This window comes from Osmerus mordax, chromosome 2 (genome assembly GCF_038355195.1).
Source record: "Osmerus mordax isolate fOsmMor3 chromosome 2, fOsmMor3.pri, whole genome shotgun sequence".
Classification (NCBI taxonomy): Eukaryota; Metazoa; Chordata; class Actinopteri; order Osmeriformes; family Osmeridae; genus Osmerus; species Osmerus mordax.
The window spans coordinates 7,555,396-7,575,866 of record NC_090051.1 but is presented as its reverse complement, the minus strand read 5'-3'; the positions used below and the strand labels follow the sequence as shown (position 1 = coordinate 7,575,866).

General features: G+C 40.5%; 2 protein-coding genes across 16 annotated transcripts in view; both read left to right on the top strand.

Annotated features, from left to right (window-relative positions):
* The window catches only part of mcm3ap (minichromosome maintenance complex component 3 associated protein), a 35,288-nt gene extending 16,046 nt beyond the window's left edge, over window positions 1–19,242 (top strand). For 9 of the 12 annotated variants that reach the window (XM_067255070.1, XM_067255064.1, XM_067255023.1 and 6 more), the window contains 10 exons: window positions 4,022–4,156; window positions 4,395–4,548; window positions 4,643–4,907; window positions 12,853–12,950; window positions 13,252–13,642; window positions 17,024–17,305; window positions 17,655–17,784; window positions 17,917–18,105; window positions 18,294–18,447; window positions 18,636–19,242. In XM_067255070.1, coding sequence (XP_067111171.1) covers window positions 4,022–4,156; window positions 4,395–4,548; window positions 4,643–4,907; window positions 12,853–12,950; window positions 13,252–13,642; window positions 17,024–17,305; window positions 17,655–17,784; window positions 17,917–18,105; window positions 18,294–18,447; window positions 18,636–18,806 — 1,969 coding nt within the window. In that variant the 3' untranslated portion in view covers window positions 18,807–19,242. Of the gene's footprint in view, window positions 1–4,021; window positions 4,157–4,394; window positions 4,549–4,642; window positions 4,908–12,852; window positions 12,951–13,251; window positions 13,643–17,023; window positions 17,306–17,654; window positions 17,785–17,916; window positions 18,106–18,258; window positions 18,448–18,635 lie in introns of all 12 variants that reach the window. The other 3 variants (XM_067255009.1, XM_067255043.1, XM_067255035.1) reach the window with 3 other exon arrangements.
* A 291-nt stretch (window positions 19,243–19,533) lies between these two features.
* lss (lanosterol synthase (2,3-oxidosqualene-lanosterol cyclase)) overlaps window positions 19,534–20,471 on the top strand; it is a 79,796-nt gene continuing 78,858 nt past the window's right edge. For 3 of the 4 annotated variants that reach the window (XM_067227545.1, XM_067262017.1, XM_067262016.1), the window contains exon 1: window positions 20,423–20,467. In XM_067227545.1, coding sequence (XP_067083646.1) covers window positions 20,424–20,467 — 44 coding nt within the window. In that variant the 5' untranslated portion in view covers window position 20,423. Of the gene's footprint in view, window positions 19,671–20,422; window positions 20,468–20,471 lie in introns of those variants that run through there. The other variant, XM_067262018.1, reaches the window with a different exon arrangement.

Sequence of the window (20,471 nt, the reverse complement as noted above, 5' to 3'; positions counted from 1 at the left end):
GTAATAATGTTGGAGAAATATTCTCTCCTTGCTAGACGGATGGTTTTGTTATAGGTGGTTAGCGTATCTTTGTAGATATTGTAGTGGATAGTTATCTTTGTTTTCCTCCATTTTCTCTCTGTTGCACGGCATTTTCTTTTCGTTTCACTAACATTTTTATTTCTCAGCCATGGGGAGGTTCTGCTTGTGTACTTCTTTTTGGTTTTCAGTGGCGCAACAGAGTCTAACACAGATAATAGTGCATCATTGAGGTTCTCTACCATTTAATTCAGAGAGCAATCATGATTAGTCGGCTCATATAGAGCAAATTGTTCAGAAAATGTCATCACAACTGTATCGTCTAAATATCTTCTATGGACTAAGAATTCTTTTTTGGTTTTGTTAGGATAATTTCCACATTAAAAAGTATATAATGATGGTCTGAGAGGGGTAGATCAGTTATTGAAATATTATTGATATTTAGTCCAGTTGTTATCACTAGATCTAGTGTGTTTCCGTGCCGGTGTGTTGGGTCTGTTATGTGTTGAGTTAGATTGAAACTGTCAAGGAGATTTAAGAGCTCAATAGTTCTTGGGTCTGCTTTTTTATTTACTTGGATATTTAAGTCTCCGTTTAAAACTACTTTGTCATATCTAGTGACACATAGTGATAATAGTTCAGAGAATTCTTGTATGAATATTGGCGAGTGCTTGGGTGGCCGATATATATAATAACAAAAAGTATTGATTCTGTTTTGAGCTCTATAGCAAGATATTCATATGATGTGAATTCACCTAGCTCAGTGATTTTGAACAACAGTTTAGAGGAGAAAATAGCTGCGGCGACTCCACCTTTTTTTGATTTCCTAGAAACTTGGTGAAAGCTGTAATCGGGCGTACACGCTTCTATCAAGTTTGCTGTTGCCGTGTCATTGTTTAGCCAGGTTTCTCTTAGACAGATGCAGTCTAAGTTTGTCAAGTCTTTGACCAGATCATTAACTAGAAATGTTTTGTTATTTAGTGATCTAACATTTAGAAGGGCCAGTTTCATCTGTGGGGTATTAACAGATAAAACAGGGGTAGATAAATCTGTTGGAAGAATATGGATAGTTCTGTGACTTCTAACACTAGTTTCAGGTTTGTAACCATGCATTTTACCATGCCATTTTCTGTTTGTGATGATGACCGGTATGTCTAATGAAATGGCATGGCGCTTGTCCTAGCGTAGCTTTTCTTTGGGAAAGTCTATGTGTGATTCACACCTCTACTATTTAGCTTGGTCTCTTATGCAATTTTCAATCAATGTTATAGTAGTGTGCAGTATAGTAGTAAACGCAGTATTCAAAGTCTGAATAGGGTCTTGCTTTCTTGGCAGTGGAGTATGTGATTTGGAAAAGGATGGTCATCTTCTTAGCGGTAGCATAGTGTTGCCAATTTTAGAGACTTTGTCACTAGATTTAGCAACAAATTGTACAACTTTTTGCTACTTTGGCAATCTGTGTTTTTGTTGTTGAGCAGCAGCAAAATGACTAATGCTTTGTTCACACTGAAACCAAAGCCAATTATTTTGCCAGGCTACATATATCAATGCAAACACGCAAATTTGTGCCAGTCAATGTATCAATATATTGTGGAGAAATTCACGGGACACTGTGTCGCGAAAGCTTATTGCAAAATTATTGTAGCTGTCTGTGGGTATTCTCTGCTATATGACACTACTTCGTATTTGTTTATAGTAGTCATTTCGGACATGGTTGACAACAACAAAAAAAAGTTTGCTCTTCCTACTTTTCTGAAGAGAAGGGTGAATTGCGCGAATAAACACAAGTGGTCCTGCGGTCAATTGATAGAGTAACACTAGGTGTGAACACAGCATAACAGTGCGTGTCTATTCGCAGCGATGCGATTTGAGCGAAGCAAAGCTTTCCATTAATTTTCAATGAAGCGGGCGAATAGCTTTCATGGTGGGAAGGCAAGCGACTCGAACCAAGCAATTCGATTTAAGAGATTCTCAACTTTATGTAAATGAGGAGCGATTTGTGCGAGGGGTGGCCAATTGTATTTTCTTTCTTGTAACCAAGCAACCATTGGTCCTGGTAAACATTTCTAGCTTTCACAGTTTCAAGATGGAGAAACTAATCGTCTGTGTGTGTATACAGACACGTTAACAACAACAAAAATGAGGCATTGTGCAGCAACAATTATGTTGTCGGTGTTCCTGGTGGGGTTTTTGTACTTTTAAATTCTTGTAAGAATTAGTCTTGTAAGATAACATTTTTTTGTTTGTTTGTTCGGTGCTAGCTAGCTTACCCCGCCGGTACATGACTGGTTACCTAGAGTGCCCCGTGGCATACTGTAAGATATATTCACATTTAAAATGCAGCAAAAAAAAGCCAGAACTAGTGTGTTTAGTAGATGGCATCATGCTACATCTAGCTGGGGCATCAGATTTATTTATTTGTGTGTAAAAGTTGTATTTTGATCAATACATAAAGTACATAGACCCAAGTCTGCACGCTTGGCCATGACAACGTTATATGAACTACAACAGTGACCTTAGAGAACTACAACTCTGAATTCACCTGTCTGACACCCCCCTGAGCGAAGTGCACTGTGGGAAGGCAAGTGTAGTGAACAGGCACTGTAATTTTACTTCCGTGTTGTCATAGTCGCCCAATCATGTTAAGTTAACTCGGGCTACAGTAGCTAAAACCCCACACCAAAAATCGCTGTTAACATTAGGTATTACGCAGTTAACATTAGGTATTACGCACAAGACATGCAGCACTTTAGATTCAGCAGATTGAAGTGACGGCAAACCAGCAGATTTAAGTGTAGGAAATAATTTCTTTCTACCCGCCAATGTGGCGTGTAGTTTCCATAATTTACTCTGCCAATTTATTTTTACCCGCTTTAGGCATCAATGATCAACAAGAATTTAAGCCTACTTGCTGGACAAGCTTTGCTGGACAAGTTCACATATGTTTTTTTGGGTGTACTGTAATTTAGGAGCTAATTTTCATATTGCTTTTACAATGCCAATATGGGCAGGTGAGCTGTGTTGACTGCTGGAATAACATTGAATCTGCTTCTTTCAATGGTTTTTCTTTATGGATGAAATGCTGGTTAGCTAACAGACAAGCTAAAGTGGGGGGGTATACTTTACTTCAGTATAGATCAGTACATTTTGTTACATGGATTAACATGTTTACTGATGTAAAAACTGCCTGCCCATTGGTTGGAGTTTGTACACATTTTTGCTAAATAACACCAAATTAACTAACCAACATTAAATACACCAGCTGCAACACAGGCATGGGCTATAGTTTGGTTGGAGTGTCTACAATTCTTTTTACAATTAATTCGAGAACCAGGCACTGTATGATGTTTAACATTACCCCTTTTCACCAACATGCTACATGAAACATCAGTTAATTGATAAAATCAGCCATATTTGGAATATTTTACCGTATTGCATAGCAAAAATTATAAATGTTAATGAACATGTAGCAAAAACTCCCCTTAGGCAGAACTGTACAGCGCTGTCTGGTGAATTAGGGCTACAATTATAACAGCTTGCTCAACCATTGTGCACGTAATGAACTAAATGTCTAGATGTTTGTGGGGGTAAGACAATTCAACAGAGAACGCTTTCTATAATTCCAGGAATCTGTGTGTGTCTCATCGACATCTTAATTGCTGACTGCATCATGGGCACTGTGCACTAGTATTATTTCTTATTATTATTCCCAACCTAACTCCTCCTACAGTTTAATGGACTGGGTAGTCATGAACGATGTGAAAATGTCTCGTTCCGACTGCTTTGCAATGTTTGTAGAAGGCTCTCTTGCACAGTTTATAAAATATTCCAAATATGGCTGATTTGATCAATTAACAACTGATTGACTGTTTCATGTAGCATGTTGGTGAAAAGGGGTCATTTTAAACATCATACTGTGCCTGGTTCTCGAATTAATTGTGCCACCAAAACTTTGAACACAGAGGTTCCTGTAAGATAAATAAATAAAAATGTTCCCTCTCAGTGAGTCTGTGTGGACACCATTAGACCTGCCCATGTTGGTCGCAGAGAACACACCCAACCCGTCAGACTGGATATATTGGAAGGTCACCTTACTCCTGCCCAGCGTCCATCAAAGTGTAACCAGCATTGCGGACTGGTGAGTGGCCCCTACTGCAAAAGTCATGAGCCAATAGACTAAATTATTGGAAAATACAAGCCAGGCTGTTCTTTGCTGGGTAACCTTTGTTTTGTACTACCATGATCTTTAGCTCTACCAGTGCAAATTCTAAGTGGACTGTATATCATTGTCAAATGGTTTCTTGTGTCATTGTGCTCTGGCCTAAATAACACCTGACCATGTCTGAAGGTGAGATATGTGTGTGTCCTTGTGGCAGGATATTGTCAGACTGGTTGGAAGTGAAACTGGGCAGACTTGAAGAGATGGAGAACACAGAGAAGCAGCCAGACAGTTCTCTAAGGACTCTGTACATTGGTAATGGACTCAGGGAGAAGGAACAGCAGATACACAAAGTCCATGTTTGTGTAAAGGTATGACTATGAATACTGATTTAGCCTGCTCTGCCACAAAAGTATATTTTGTATTTGGTTTTAAATTACCCTTCCGGGGATAATGTTCACCTAGGTGTCCTGTGGCCCACTGACTGAAGAGGGTCTGTCTAAAATGGAGGAGCAGACAGAGCTACAGGGTACAGGGGCCTTGCTAATGCTGTTGCCCACCCTACATGCCCCCCAGCCTGGCAGCCAGGACCAGGATGTTCCCCTCCTCTCTGCTCTGCTACAGTTAAAGCAGCTACAGCATGCCAGTGGCTGGCACTGCTCGCTGCCCCTTGCCATATTGGTACCAGGACCAGAGGGCTGTTTAGACGACACACAAAAACTGGAGCAAGGTAGTGGGAGACAGCTACTACACACCCATACAGACGTGAATATAATCCTTCTATATACATACAGTGCCTTGCAAACTTATTTAACCCTCTTGGTAGTTTTCATATTTTGTTGCCTTGCAACGGAGAATTAAGGATTTTTGGAGCGAGTTTTATCATTTGATTTACACAACATACCACTGTTTCACAATCAAAAAATATTTTGCTTCTTCAAACAATAAATAACACACAAAAAAGAAAGAGCATGCATACCAATTCAACCCCTAAAGTCAATACTTTGTAGAGCCACCTTTTGTAGCAATTACAGCTGCAATCTTGGGGTATGTATCTGTAAGCTTTGCACATCTAGACACTGGGATTGTCAGCTACCGCGCTATATTGTAGGCTACATGTAATTGTTGAAATTACATTATTATAATGTATAATTTGTAGTGCTGTCAAACGATTAAAATATTTAATCATAAAGCATTAATGTCATAGTTAACTTGCGATTAATCACACATTTTTATCTATTCTAAATGTCCCTTGATTTCTTTTTGTCCCATTTTTTTCTCATTTTAATGCTCTTATCAACATGGAAAAGTGGGTCGGATTGCTTGGTGCAAATGTTTTTGTTTTGTTTTTTACATTGCAATCGCCTGGCTTTGACGAGGGGGCGGAGAATTCGCATCAGCTGTGTGCTTGGCCATCAAGTGGTATTTCAGACTTGACGTGCTGCGATAATAGCTCAGTTAACAACGACAAAATACACAGATCCCTTTGGTCTTGTCAATGGAACCATTTGGCAAAAAAAAAAAAAAAAAAACCTTTCCATTCAGAATCTTATTGGCATCCATTTCGGCGTCTCACGCTCGCCATCCACTCAAAGGTAAAGTTAGCCTACTACTCTTTAGCCGGCTCGCAAGCCCAAACAAGCGTGTGCGGCGTGCCTGTTGTTTTGTTTCCGGTCTAGCTAGATCCGGTGCGGTGTTGTAGTGTTTTTCTAACGTCAGTGGTTGTTGCAACAGCTTGTGAAAAAAACTAAAAAGTTTGCTAGGCCAAAAATACATTAATTACTCTCACAATAAAAAAAATTGACGCCTTTAAAATGGGTTTGCGTTAACGCCGTTAATAATGTGTTTAACTGACAGCACTAATTATTTGTTTTCAACCGATGTCATAATTTAGAATTATATAACTGCATCCAGCATTATTAAGTGACTTTATTTGGTAAGAGTACAGTGCCTTTATTTTGAAGGCCTTTTGGAACGCTCGTGAGTGAGAGTCAATAAGCTAACAGCAAGCGAAGCACGGACAATTTAAATTAGTTTCACGATGGATTTGGAGAAGCTTACGAGACGAGGATTTCGAGGCGTTTATTCAAGGGTGGCGTTTATTTGAAGGCTGCGTTTAATCAAAGAAATACGGTACTTTGAATGTCTCATCTACACAGTACATAATATAATTCTGAGAATCTGGAGAAATCTGTGTAAGGCACATGGGAAAATTAAATACTGCATGCCTGTGATCTTCAGGCACTCAGGCGGCACTGCATAAAAAACAGGCATGATTCTTTAATGGAAATCATTGCATGGGCTCAGAAACACCTCCAGAACTCATTGTCTGTGAACAGTTTGCCGTGCCATCCACAAATGCAGGTTAAAACTCTACCATGCAAAGAATAAGCCATATGTGAACATGCCATCTTCTCTGGGATAATGTTCATTTAAAATGGACTGAGGCAAAGTGGGAAACCTGTTCTGTTGTCATTTTTGGAAACCATGCGTCCTCCGGACTAAAGTGGAGAGGGACCATCCAGCTTGAAAATCTGCGCTCAGTTCAGAAGCCTGCATCTCTGATGGTATGGGGGTGCATTAGTGCCTATGGAATGGGCAGCTTGCACATCTGGAAAGGCACTATCAATGCTTAGCAACATTTGGTTCAACATTTGATTACATATTTTTTAGGGAAGGCCGAGCATATTTCAGCAAGGCCACATACTGCATCTGTTACAACTGCATGGATTCATAGTAGAAGAGTCTGGGTGCTGAACTGGCTTGCCTGCAGTCCAGACCTTTCACCAGTTTAAAACATTTGGTGGATCATGAAACGAAAAATATGACAAAGAGCCAGGACCGTTGAGCAGCAAGAATCCTGTATCGGACACGTAAGGGAAAACATTCCTCCCACAAATCCAGCAACTGGTCTCTTCACTTCCCAGACAAATACAAACTGTTATTAAAAGAGGGGATTGCTATACAGTGGTAAACATGGCCTTGTCTCAACTTTTTTTGAGACGTGTTGCTGCCATTAAATAAGAAATTACCTTAGTTTTTCCTTATAATGGTCCCATTTCATCAGTTTAAACCTTTGATATGTTTTCCATGTTCTATTGTGAATAACATATGGGTTAATGAGATCATGAAGCATACATTGTGAAAAGCAAATAAGTGCCAATGGGAAGAAACATAAGAGCATGTAGTTAAACAAGTTACAATTAAACAACATGAACCTCAAAAGTGCACCTGTATCAGTGTGTATCAGAGTGTACCTGTAGGAAAGCAAGCAACAGTAATATAATTGACAGCAAGTACAAGTAGTTAAATCAGTTACAACTAACCAACAAGTGCAACAAGACCCTCAATAAGTCAGTGTTCCTGGAGGAAATAAACTAACATCAGATCCAGCAAATCTTTATTGTACTCCCGGAACAAGTGCGTCTTTAGCCATTTCTTGAAGGTGGGGAGACACTCAGTGTCTCTGATGGAGATGGGGAATTGATTCCACCATTGGGGGGCCAGACAGGAGAAGAGCTTGGGTTGGAGGTGGGTGTTCTTGAGAGGTGGGACTACCAGATGGTTGTCAGCATTTGATAGTGTGACTGATTTTACTATGCAGTGAGGGGCAAAAATTATTTGATCACCTGCTGATTATGTACGTTTGCCCACTGACAAAGACATGATCAGTCTATAATTTTAATGGTAGGTTTATTTGAACAGTGAGAGACAGTATAACAACAACAAAATCCAGAAAAATGCATGTCAAAATTGTTACAAATTGATTTGCATTTGAGTGAAATAAGTATTTGACCCCTCTGCAAAACATGACTTTGTACTTTGCCAACAAGGGTTTTGCCACAATCACAGAGGTCAGACATTTCTTGTAGTTGGCCACCAGGTTTGCACACATCTCAGGAGGGATTTTCCTCTTTGCAGATATTCTCCAACGGGATATTACGGTTTTGAGGCTGACGTTTGGCAACTCGAACCTTCAGCTCCCTCCACAGATGGAATTAAGGTCTGGAGACTGGCTAGGCCACTTAAGGACCTTAATGTGCTTCTTATTGAGCCACTCCTTTGTTGCTTTGGCCGTGTGTATTGGGTCATTGTCATGCTGGAATACCCATCCACGACCCATTTTCAATGCCCTGGCTGAGGGAAGGAGGTTCTCACCCAAGATTTGACTGTATATGGCCCCGGCCGTCGTCCCTTTGATGCGGTGAAGTTGTCCTGTCCCCTCAGCAGAAATACACCCCCAAAGCATAATGTTTCCACCTCCGTGTTTGACGGTGGGGACGGTGTTCTTGGGATCATAGACTGCATTCCTCCTCCTCCAAACACGGCGAGTTGAGTTGATGCCAAATAGCTCAATTTTGTTCTCATCTGGCCACAACTCTTTCACCCAGTTCTCGGACTCATTCAGATGTTCATTGGCAAACTTCAGACGGGCCTGTACGTGTCCTTTCTTGAGCAGAGGGACCTTGCTGCAGGATTTCAGTCCTTCATGGCGTAGTGTGTTACCAATAGTTTTCTTGGTCACCATGGTCCTAGCTGCCTTGAGGTCATTGACAAGGTCCTCCCGTGTAGTTCTGGGCTGATTCCTCACCGTTCTCATGATCATTACAACTCCACGAGGGGAGATCTTGCATGGAGCCCCAGACCAAGGGAGATTGACAGTTCTTTTGTGTTTCTTCCATTTGCTAATAATCGCACCAATTGTTGTCACCTTCTCACCAAACTGCTTGGCGATGGTCTTGTAGCCCAATCCAGCCTTGTGTAGGTCTACAATCTTGTCCCTGACATCCTTGGACAGCTCTTTGGTCTTGGCCATGGTGGAGAGTTTGGAATCTGATTGTTTGCTTCTGTGGACAGCAATGATGCCGGTAACGCGTTACTGAGTAATTTGTTACTCTAATCTGACCACTTTTTTCAGTAACGAGTAATCTAACGCGTTACTATTTCCAAACCAGTAATCAGATTAAAATGACTTGTCCAAGTCACTGTGTGTCACTATTTTGTCATTAATAATAAAATATATATTTGATTTCTTCTTGCGTCTCTGGGAGTGAAGTCATGTAGCCTATGCGACAATTAAGTCACGTTTTCAGCATGAGGGTCATGTCATGTGTATATACATAGACCTACCACTCCCTCCCAGTGACTGAGTCGCCACTTTCCTCAAGCCCCTTTGCTCCAGTGCCATCTCAATTTGATTATATGTGACAAATAAGAAAGACAAGACTAATAAATTATTACATGAACAAATGCAACTAACCGCAACTAAATCCATGTTTTTTCTAAAAGTAATGGTTCGCAAATTATCTCCAGATTTACTGTACTCGGAGCGTTTTTTATGGGTTTTTTTTTTTCCCAAGTAGGCCTACGACTTGTCGTTTTTCCAAGTGCGTTCTTAGGTCAACATTTTCAGAAGAAACTTGTTGTGTACATTACTGTTAAAAATGCCCTTCTAATAAAGTGAGTGTTGGCAAAACCGGTTGTCATTGTTGAGTCGGCGGGGGTGTTATCGGCAGCTGCCGAATGTAACTTGTAATCTAATTTAGTTACTTTACAGATTACTTGATTTTAAAAGTAACTAAATTACTTTTCAAAGGAGTAATCAGATTACTTTTTCAAAGTAACTGTGGCAACACTGGTGGACAGGTGTCTTTTATACAGTTAACATACTAAGATTAGGAGCACTCCCTTTAAGTGTGCTCCTAATCTCAGCTTGTTACCTGCTGTATAAAAGACACCTGGGAGCCAGAAATCTTTCTGATTGAGAGGGGTCAAATACGTATTTCACTCATTAAAATGCAAATCAATTTATAAATTATTAAAAAAAATAATAGACTGATAATTTGGTGGGAAAACTTACAAATTTGCATTGAGTTCCAGCGTGTTGGGACATCTTGGATCAGTGGCTGCTGCACCTGCATGCGGTTCTCTTGCTCAGTGTTTAGCTCCGACGTGTTTGCAGGGCTGTGTTTGAAGTGGCCGACAAAGTGGCGCTCTTCATGCACGTTAGTGTAAACAACTTTAACTTCCATTCGTCAGTGATTAGATGTGCAGTTACACCCAGGTAGTTATTGTTATTCAGAGGTCCAGTGATCCCGTCAGCCCCACATGTTTTGTAGCAACCAAGTAATTTTCCTTTTTTTTCTTTTCAGCTTCATACATCTCGTGGATTTGTCATTATTGTGCGTCTTTGCGGTGCTTTGATGCTCGAGTCCCCCGTTGCCACTCGCAAAACTTCGGTGAACCTCTCGTCCTCAACAATATGAATCGGTCTACAGCTTTTTGCAATCCATTGGGCAACTGTGCTAGTCAACTTGTCACAGGCAGACTTGGTGAGGGGCCTATCTTGTACAGTGAGGGTGGTTTGGCGCATTCCACTTGAACTCCCCTCGCCGACCAACGCATGCTTCGCGTTGAGGTGGTACTTTAGGCTGGTATTGCTTCGCTGAAACGATAACGTCTTCCTGCAGTGTGCTTATCACTTCGGTTTTATTGAATGTTCCATCCTAGTTTTTTTTGGAACACAAACTTCCCATCCAGAAGGTCCTCAGGTTCCATGTTTGTTTGTTTGGATAACAGCTGCCGTCTGACTGCGTTAGAGCGGCGACTAGTGCAGATTTGTGGGTATGTTACGTTAAATGTGTAAAAAATATAAACTAATTAATCCTATAATTTGATCATAACGCTTTATTTTTCACAGCTATATATATATATATATAATTAATGGTGCTCCGTGGTGTAGCGGGGTTTGCTCGTTTAAGATTAGCAATACTTAATTTAATAATAAAGCATGTAGTTCTTGGGGGCACCACCTCTTATTGTTAAAGGGATAGAGGAAACCTTATTGAATAATATTGAAATAATAGCCTTCGTAATAATCAATCTAATCTTAAGTAGTGAATTCTATGAAAGTAGAGCAGATCAGATAACGGGAGTGATACGTGAGGATTATACACAATGATTTATTTAGGAGAATGTAATTATAATGAACAAATACCAGGTAAGTTATGGGTTAGTCAGAGTAGTACAGTGGGTGTATGCAAATGAGGGCGAGCAACACAATGGCTGTGTAGAGCGCGTGTGAAGGGGGGAGAGAGAGAGAGAGAGGGGTAGAGAGGGACAGGTAGGCCTTTGGGGTAACAATGGACGAGCAAGGGTAACTGACTTAGCAAGGGTTAAGTTAGCTAAATTGTAAAATACAAACAAACATCAACAATTTAATCACAACATGCCAATATATCACAAGTAAGAAATATTGCAAATCGTAGTTACTTTTGTCGGTTTGAAGAAAGAGTCAAAGGTTCGTTATGTCCAACGAATAGAAAGCGGAATCTCTCGTCAAAGTTCCGGGCGCTCAGTGAATGTGCCGATTGAGAGGAATAGGTTAGAGAGTGACCGGTTCACCTCAGTTTTAATCCTGCGAACAAGCGAGGGTGATTGTACGTTTGGGGGTTTTATAATCCAAAGAACAAAGGGGGGGGTCTCCGTGAAGGTGACCTCTTTCATTGGTCAGTTTCCCCCCACCTAGGCGTCGTCCTGATATCTGCCTAGGTGTGAAGTATCTGTACCTTTTGAGTTCTGTTATTTCAAACTGTCCATGGAATGCTTAAACTTCAGAATATAACAATACAACATTCATAAATGGTTTTGTTAGTATGGTACAATCATTTTGATATCAAGATTGGCTGACTTAACTATCCTTGAAGGGAAGTTATAATCAAACCTCAATTAAACAATGTTCTAAGTAAATGAGAAAAACACACATTATAACACATCAACTACTGTCATTGAAATAGTGTCCATGAGCCATGTAGTCCTTGAGAATATGTTTGTAAATCCACATAAGAAAGTTCTTCCTTATAAATCCTTTGTCTGATACTGTAGGCCGTGTGGCCTCTGTTTCTGACCCCATGCTGGGCCAGAAGCTTTGAAGCTTCTCCTCTGGGAGAAGGACAAAGGGGAAAGACCCTCTCCTTGTCGGGGGTAGGAGAAGGTGTGATGGTACCGTGTTTTGTCTGTGGACTGTGCTACAGTGGTATGTTCAAAGTTTTGGGTATTTTTTATAAACAAACCCTAATCTGTATTTCTACACAACTTTGTCCCTGACCTGTTTTCAGAGCTCCTTGGTCTTCATGGTGCCGCTTGCTTTGTGGTGACCCTTGCTTAGAGGTATTTCAGACTCTGGGGCCTTTTAAGAACAGGTGTATATATACTGAGATCATGTGACAGATTGTGACACTATGTGACTTATGAAGGTAATTGATTGCACCAGAACCTTTTTAGAGACTTATTAGCAAAGGGGTTGAATACATATCCACACACCACTTTTCCTATAGGAAAAAAGTTCTGGTGCAATCAATTACCTTCAGAAGTCACATAATTAGTAACTATATCTATAAATATATCTATTTTCTTTCTTCATTTCACATCACCAATTTGGGCTAGTATGTGTATGTCCATTACACTACAAATTCATTTTAATTCCTGGTTGTAAGGCAACACAATCGGAAAAACGCCAGGGGGGTTCAATACTTTTACAAGGCACTGTATATAACATATATAATATAATAGCTAGGATTTTGAAAGTTAACACATTTTCAATCTGTGAAAATGTGATTACACATGAAAATATGTGATAACATATATTATTTTAACATTTGTTTTTTCCTGATTAGATCTGATGCTGCTTTCTTTGGTTGAGGATGGTTTGATATCGAAGTATGTGTTCATCCATATCCCAGAAACCACTAGTGACCTGCAAGGTTCAAAACAGGTATAGCTCAGGCCAGATGCATCTTTATTATTCAGGTTTATCTGCTCCACTTATCCAGATTACCCTCATTTCGTGTCATGCAAAGTAATCACGATGGTAGAAAAAAGACAATTACAATCAACTGGTAAAAGAAAAAAAGTTATATGGTTGTAGACCTGTTGTAATGATAAACATCAACGCTTGCAACACTGCCAAAGGGACCATAGTGCTCCTCTGACTTTTAGCTTGCCTGGACAGCAGGGCTGAAGCTGGTAATCTATTCAATTTGGTGAACAGTTGTTTTGTTATTCCTTTCTAACAGGTAAGTCAGGCAGTGAGCTGGCTTGTAGCCCACACCCCAACGCCCCCCCTCCTCTCATCTCAGACCCTGGTACAGTTTGTGGAGGCCGGACTGTGCAGCGAGTTTAGCAGCAGGCTCTACAGGAACCAGCAGAAACGAGTAAAGGCAGGCCTGCCATACCAGGACCCCATGGCTGTCATCCAGCTTTACAATGCTGTTTTGGCCTACCTAGCAGAGCTGGTTTCCTCACAGCATTTCTCAAGCCTCTCCTGGCCACCGGGGGAGTTTGCCCTGCCTGATACCCGGGACCAGGTGCCCCATATGGGCTGGAATACAGGACGACATCTTGACTGGCTCCGAGCCACCATCCTTAGCCTGCAAGTACCTGACTGGGACCTGCCGTCTGCTTCAGGTAAATGGCGAACACCACTGCCGTGCAAAGGCAAAAGACTGTAACTTCAATTTTGTCGGAAATTGTTAAGGTCTGCTATCATGTGGCCAAATATCTTGAATTAACTCTTATGTTTTTCTGAGAAAATAGGATTTTGTCTTCACCGTAACTTCCAAAAGCCTGCTTGGCTTTAGAGAAGCCAATGCAGAATGCCGTAACATCAGTTGCGGTTCTTTGCCTTTTGTTTTGCGGCACTCAAAAACGTTCAAATTGAGTTACGGTTTCACTTTAACTAATAGGTAACTTAGCAACAACAATCTAGCATTAGCCTAGCCTACTCGCTAGTGTTCAACACAAAACATCCCAAATATGAGTCGTTCTTGAGTATCCTACCCTGGCAGTTCAATCAAAAACACGAGTCTTGTGACAGTCAACCACCTGTATGTTACATAGGCTTATAATATACAGAGTTTATATTGTGATAAGCAACTAAGTGAGCGAAGAAATGGAAGTTACTGTATTTTACCTTGGCATGACCACTGACTAGACTATAGTACTGTATACTACCGTAACTTCAAAATAGGGCTCAAAAGTGCAGTTTAAGATCCATTTTTTTTTAATGTATATAAATGTAATCACTAAAACATCAAACTGCTAGATTTCCAGTGTCCTACCTAAAATACATTTGGCAGGACAACTACAAAAACTTTGAAGTCGTTTTACTCAGTTCTGCACTCCGGTGAGTTAAGGTCTTTTGCCTTTGTAGGGCAGTGCATGTCTGTATTTATATGTGACACGAACTGGTGAAAAGGCGCAATTGTCCACATTCCGCTTTTTACGCTACAAGCCGATCCTTTTTTTAAAACTTTTTTCTTTTCTTGCATGTTATGAAATTTAGTGTTGGACTGTAATAAAAAAATAAAATGAAGGATGTCACACACTAAAATTTTCATGATCATTTAATGATTTTTCCTTTAATTACTTGTTCGTGATTATGGTCATAATAAAACACAGGACAAAGAGTTTTGTCAAAAATACTGTTAGTGTGTGCCGCTGAGTCGTGTTACTGCACGTACACGCCGGCAACAACTCACAGCCTAGCAGGGGAGGGGCAAAGTGAGCTGGGGCGAAGTTAGACGGCGTTTGCACAAGTTACAACCACTATGATGTAAAGGGAATTGTGTACTGAATGTAGAGAACAGAAATTGAAACTTAAGTATCGATCACGCCAGTATCAATCAATAGGCTACTGATACCAACGTTGGTATCAATACTATCGGTCTTGAGATCGATTCGCCTACCCCCTATGCTGTACCATCTCGCCGAGGATCGTGAACACATTTTCATTGATGTCTGTCAGTCGGGGCCGATATCATTGCTATAATTTCAGCGAAGCTCTCAATATGATGTAAATACAAAACTGAATTGGCAGTAGCCTCCATCTCTTCAGCTACCGACAACATTTCGACCACTGTAGCATGCAATATTTCATTCATTGAATCCGCACTAGGTGCTGCCATCTTGAATGAGTCAAAAGCAGTCGATTCAAGTTGAACCACCAATCAGAGGCTTAAACCCGCCCCCTGACTTGGTGACGTAGACCACGGATTTATTTTGCTGCAGCAAGTTACACCGTGGATAAATGTAAGGATAAATAAATAAATGTAAGGATAAATAAATAAATGTGAACACATTAAAACGTGTGTGTGTGTATGTGTGTATATATATATATATATATATATATAAAAAACTACTAAATAAAACTACTTAGTAAAACTACTAAATAAAATAAAAAAAAATAAAAAATATATATATATATTTTTTTTTTAATTTAGTTTTGGCCCCTATAATCCTCCATAGCTAGATACCACAGAACGAAGTTACATAATGTGACGAGAGACTGAATTTGAAAGTACACAAACCACAAGAAGTAGGAATGTCCGACTTTACAGAGCCGTTTTTAACTCCTCCCCGACTGCAAGCGGCAACTCTCGCCGGTCGTTTCATGCAGCCGATGTCAAACACACCTAATATTATTTATGGATGAAATGCTCGCTAGCTTACAGAACAACAATATAAAGTGAATACTTTCAGTATAGATCAGAGAATTGTTACATAAATGAATGTGTTTACTGATGTCAAAACTGCCTGCAACAGTTTAAATGTGCACAAAACTCTTATCACCAAATCAACTAAGACATTATCACAAGCTGCATCACATACTACTCCTACCACTTTAGCCTCAATGGTCGGTTCCTTGAGGCATGGATAGCGATTTAGCCGCCTCGGTCAGTTGTCGTGTCTTATGCTAATGCGATACAGAAAATACAAGACTATTTTACAGCATTGCATAGCACAGAAGTAAAAAATGCAAACATGAATGTAAACAGCAAACACCCCTTAGGCAGAACTGTACATTCAGGCGCTGTATGGTGAATTAGACCTACAATTATGACAACTGGCTCAACCAGTGAGCATGTAGGCCTAATGACTTCTGTTATGAACTAAATTTCTAGATGTAAGACCATTTAACAGAGAACCAATGTAATACATTCGGATCAACATAACATGAGCATTTGATAACGTAGGAAACGGCAGACATATGAAGGCTACATAATCATTTGCATGAATGTACCAGAGCATTGGCAATAAGTACTTCAGAGATGACAGACAATTTCAATTAGCTATATGGAAATATAGGTAGCCTACCAAAGCCACTGAGAAGAACTGTCATCACCAGCTGCATCACAGGCACTGCACTATCAATAATTCCAGAAATCTGTGTGTCACCGACATCATTGCGGGCACTTTGCCCCATCTATAATTCCAGGAATCTGTGTGTGTATGTGCAACCAATTTTATCATGGGCACTGCACCATCTATAGTTAAAGTTTTCTGTATTTGTGTGGTTCACTGACATCTTAATCACAGAATGGATTACGGGCAGTGTGCACTAGTAGGATAAAATAAACACATTATCGTACAAACATTGCCATAACTCTATGATACATGCTGTAAAGTTTTTGCATTGTGATATGCACTTATAGCGGTTCATGTTGTTTAATTGTAACTTGTTTAACTACATGCTCTTATGGTTCTTCCCTTTGGCGCTTACTTTGGTTGTTCACAATGTGTGCTTCATGTTTTGGCTACTCGCAATGTTTTTGTGGCTATTTTGTTGTTATGATCAGTGACCTATGCACTTTGTAAAGCTCTCTCTTGGAAGTCGCTTTGGATAAAAGCGTCTGCTAAATGAATAAATGTAAATGTGATATATTGTATCACAATATTTTGTTGCACCTCTACTACTCCATCTCCCTTCCTGAGTCAGGTATCCAAATGGATTATTAAAATACGTAGAGTTAATTTTTACACTGCACAAATGCTCTTCCTCTTTTCCAGATTCGTGGCCACAGCTGTGCTCCTCCATATTCCAGTACGCCTCTCAGATGTCAGCTTCCCACTCCAGCCAGCCCCTTCTCATGTCCAAATTAGAGAACCTCCTGGAGAGGGTTCGGTGGCAGAGCCAATGCAGGGCCTCGTCTATGGCCTTGGGGGAGTGGGAGGAAGAGGAGGAGAAATGGGGCTCCTCCTTCCATCAAATCCCTTGGGATGAAGTTGTCGCCCAATGCATAGACCACAAGCTGAAAGACTGGCAGCCACCAGAAGACCTTGTGTGTGCAGGTACGATGGTTAAAAATTGTTTAGCTTTATATTTATTATTTGCTTTTAATAATTGTATGGTTGACCACATTATATGGTTGACTGCATTGTATGGTTGACCACAATCAGTCAATTTACTAATAAACGTATTACAAAAAATTCTAGGGGAATTTAGATTTTATGCACACACAATGTATGTTTTCCATATCATATGCAGGTGAACATAGTTGTAGGTTTGGATGCACTGGTACAAAGGCGTGGGAGCCGATGGCGTTTTATAGGTCTTTACAGTGCCCACTCAAGGTGACGTGGTAAGCTGTCATATGGCCCTCCATGGGACTGCAATGTGAAAGCCATGTGTTCTCTTCAGATGCAGTGACGGAGGATGGGGAAATCCTGGTATATTTTGTCAAGGAAAAACAAAAGGTGTTTGAGCCCCCCGTCCAGTGGAAGGAAGCGGTTACATGTATTCATCCGGAGGAACAGCAAAACACAGATGGGTAAAGAGAAGCCTTTCCTGTCTTCCTCATTGTTCACTCATTCATTACTCTGGCATTACAATCTGGAGTGTTTATAAAGTATGTTCCTGTCTCTTAATTTTTATAATCTAGTTTTCTGTCTCACTACCGCAGTGAAAGGGCCAATCCAGATGGTATGGGACACCAATTTCCCTATTCCCTCAGACAAAGACTGTTTCAGAGTGTGTGTGAAGTGCCTGAACCCACTGCACCTACCATTGACATTACACACAGACCCTCTATGGAGCTCTTACCCTTCCGGGTCCTTGAAAATCTTAAGGAGGAAAAGGCCCAGAGCCAAAGGTAAAAATACATCACTTCATCACGTTTTTTCTTTCAATATCAATAACAGCCAAATGTTAACTTAGGTTGACATGTTTGTTGGTGGTCCTTTCAAACAAATAAACCCTTGGGTAATGTCTATTTGATTAGCTTGTTGCATTTAAACTGGGTCAGATGGAATACTAGGTGTCTTCCCTCATCCTCTGAAGGTGTGTGGACCAGCTCCAGTGTTGGCTGGATGTGGACTGCATGGATTCCCTTTCCCTGCCCCTCTTCATGCCCTCCACCCTACTTTCCATGCCTGCAATCATGGTGCCTCAACTCACAGCTGCTGGTTATGCGAAACCCCTCTCTCTTATCCAGGTACACGGCTGTCACCATACAGGCACAACAAATAATTCATCAATTTTGGAGAAGCTTCACATTCATTTGCACAACCTGAAATCTTGAGGTTTTGTGGGTTTTTGACAAAGCTTTCCACCTGCATTCTTTTTAATTTATCCAGTTCTTGTAAGAAATTTAACAATTATTTTCTTCCTTGTTTCTATGAGGAGGACACAGATGACCAATCAGAGAGAGCAGAGCATGGTTGGCTAAAGAGTGAACCATATTCCATAGCACAGCGGATGAAGGAATTGAAAATGCAGATATTGGCCAGTCAAGAGGAAGATTTGGCATGCAGCCTAAAGCTAACCAGCCTGCTGAATATTGTAGAGGACTGATAATTTTGCCCTACTGATGGCAAATTAATTAATCGACTGAGGACTTGTTCATGAAAATGTTTTGTCTTTTAATCTTTTGGTGGAAAAACAGCATAAAATGTACCTTTTGGGGGGGGGGGTCATCACAGTAGTTACTAGACATGTACACCTCTGTGTTTACTGACGTACTGATAAGAAATTGAGTTCACTAATGAATGAGCAGTTATGAACAATGATGGTGTCACTTTGAACATCTTACTGATTGTAAATTGTGCATTTTGGCATATTTCAAACCCAAAGACCATTGCTTAGTTTGTGTGACCCATGTTTATTTGTTGAACAGTGTGCATTTCAGTGCTGTGGATAAAACGTTTCTATTTTTCATGGAAATATGCTTTAGATTTACACCACGGTTGTGGTCAATCAATCCAGTCAATAAACATAATGCCAAATTGAATGTAATTGCATTCATTTGTAATAGCCTTATGGAGTTCACGCTATTTGCATAAATTGCTCTAAATGAGTTGTCGAATTCCGATATCGCCGCTTAAGCAGGATTGGTGCACACTTGAAGGAATAATCGACACCCAGCATCTGTAGAGGATGAACGCTTACTATTGGTCTAGAAGATCACGATGTTTGTGGAAATCCCGCCCATGTAACTCGTGATTGGAGCATAGTTCGTCTGCCCATGTCTCTCCATACAGACGTCTTCGGGTGGCACCACTCAGAATACAGGGAAAGAACACTTGGAAGATTGACGTAGTTAAGCAAATAGCTATATTTCCCCGGGACATTCAGTAGGATCAGCAGAATAAAAATAACTGCTTTTCTAGGGACTTAGTAAGACGTTGCCTAACAAGTTTCAACTATGACTGAACCAACGTAAGTTAATTAGTAGAAATGTATTTTATTAGCAACAGACAAATGTAATGGGGGGAAATGTAAAAGGAGAACTAATTTTTTATATAGTTTTAATCAATCCGGTGTGGCGTGTGGATGTTTTTCTCTTGAATAAATGGTTTTGTAAATGAAAACACTGGTGGACACAGCTGCCTACACGTGAGGCAGTGGTGAAATCGCCTGCTACGCGCAGGGCTCGACAGAAACGATGGCCCGGGGCCAGTAAAAAGTAACGTCGGGACAGTTAAACTAGTAACTCACTGCAAATTATTGATTGAAAAAAACATTCCCATTGTAAAAGTTAACATAGGCTACTTCATATGTTTTGCTATCTGCTAAATGCATAAATAACTTTGCAGCTCGTGGGGCGCACAGTTGGCAAATCAAGAGTTGACTAGTGAGTGACGAGTGGTTGTCAAATTGTAATTCTCTAATCTCGATACATTTTTTAACAACTGGCGCGAGACAATAAAGTGAAGATGGCAGCAAAGTAGAGCTACGAGCTCAAACGGAAGCAACTTTTTTATGGAACTAAGATGCACTGTGTCGTCTGTCGTATGTTCCCGTCTAAAGCAGACAAAAGTGGATCTTTTTACACAGGCACCGACAATTTTCGAAAACAATCCCTGACCAGCCATGCTAGCAGACAGCACCTGGTTTGCGTGACAGCTAAGCGGATGGTTGACAATCCATGTTCCAGGCCGTTGACCATGCTCGTCAGGAATTTAAATGCAGATGCCCATCGTGTTATTGGAAGACTTGAGACAACGGCATATCACGTAA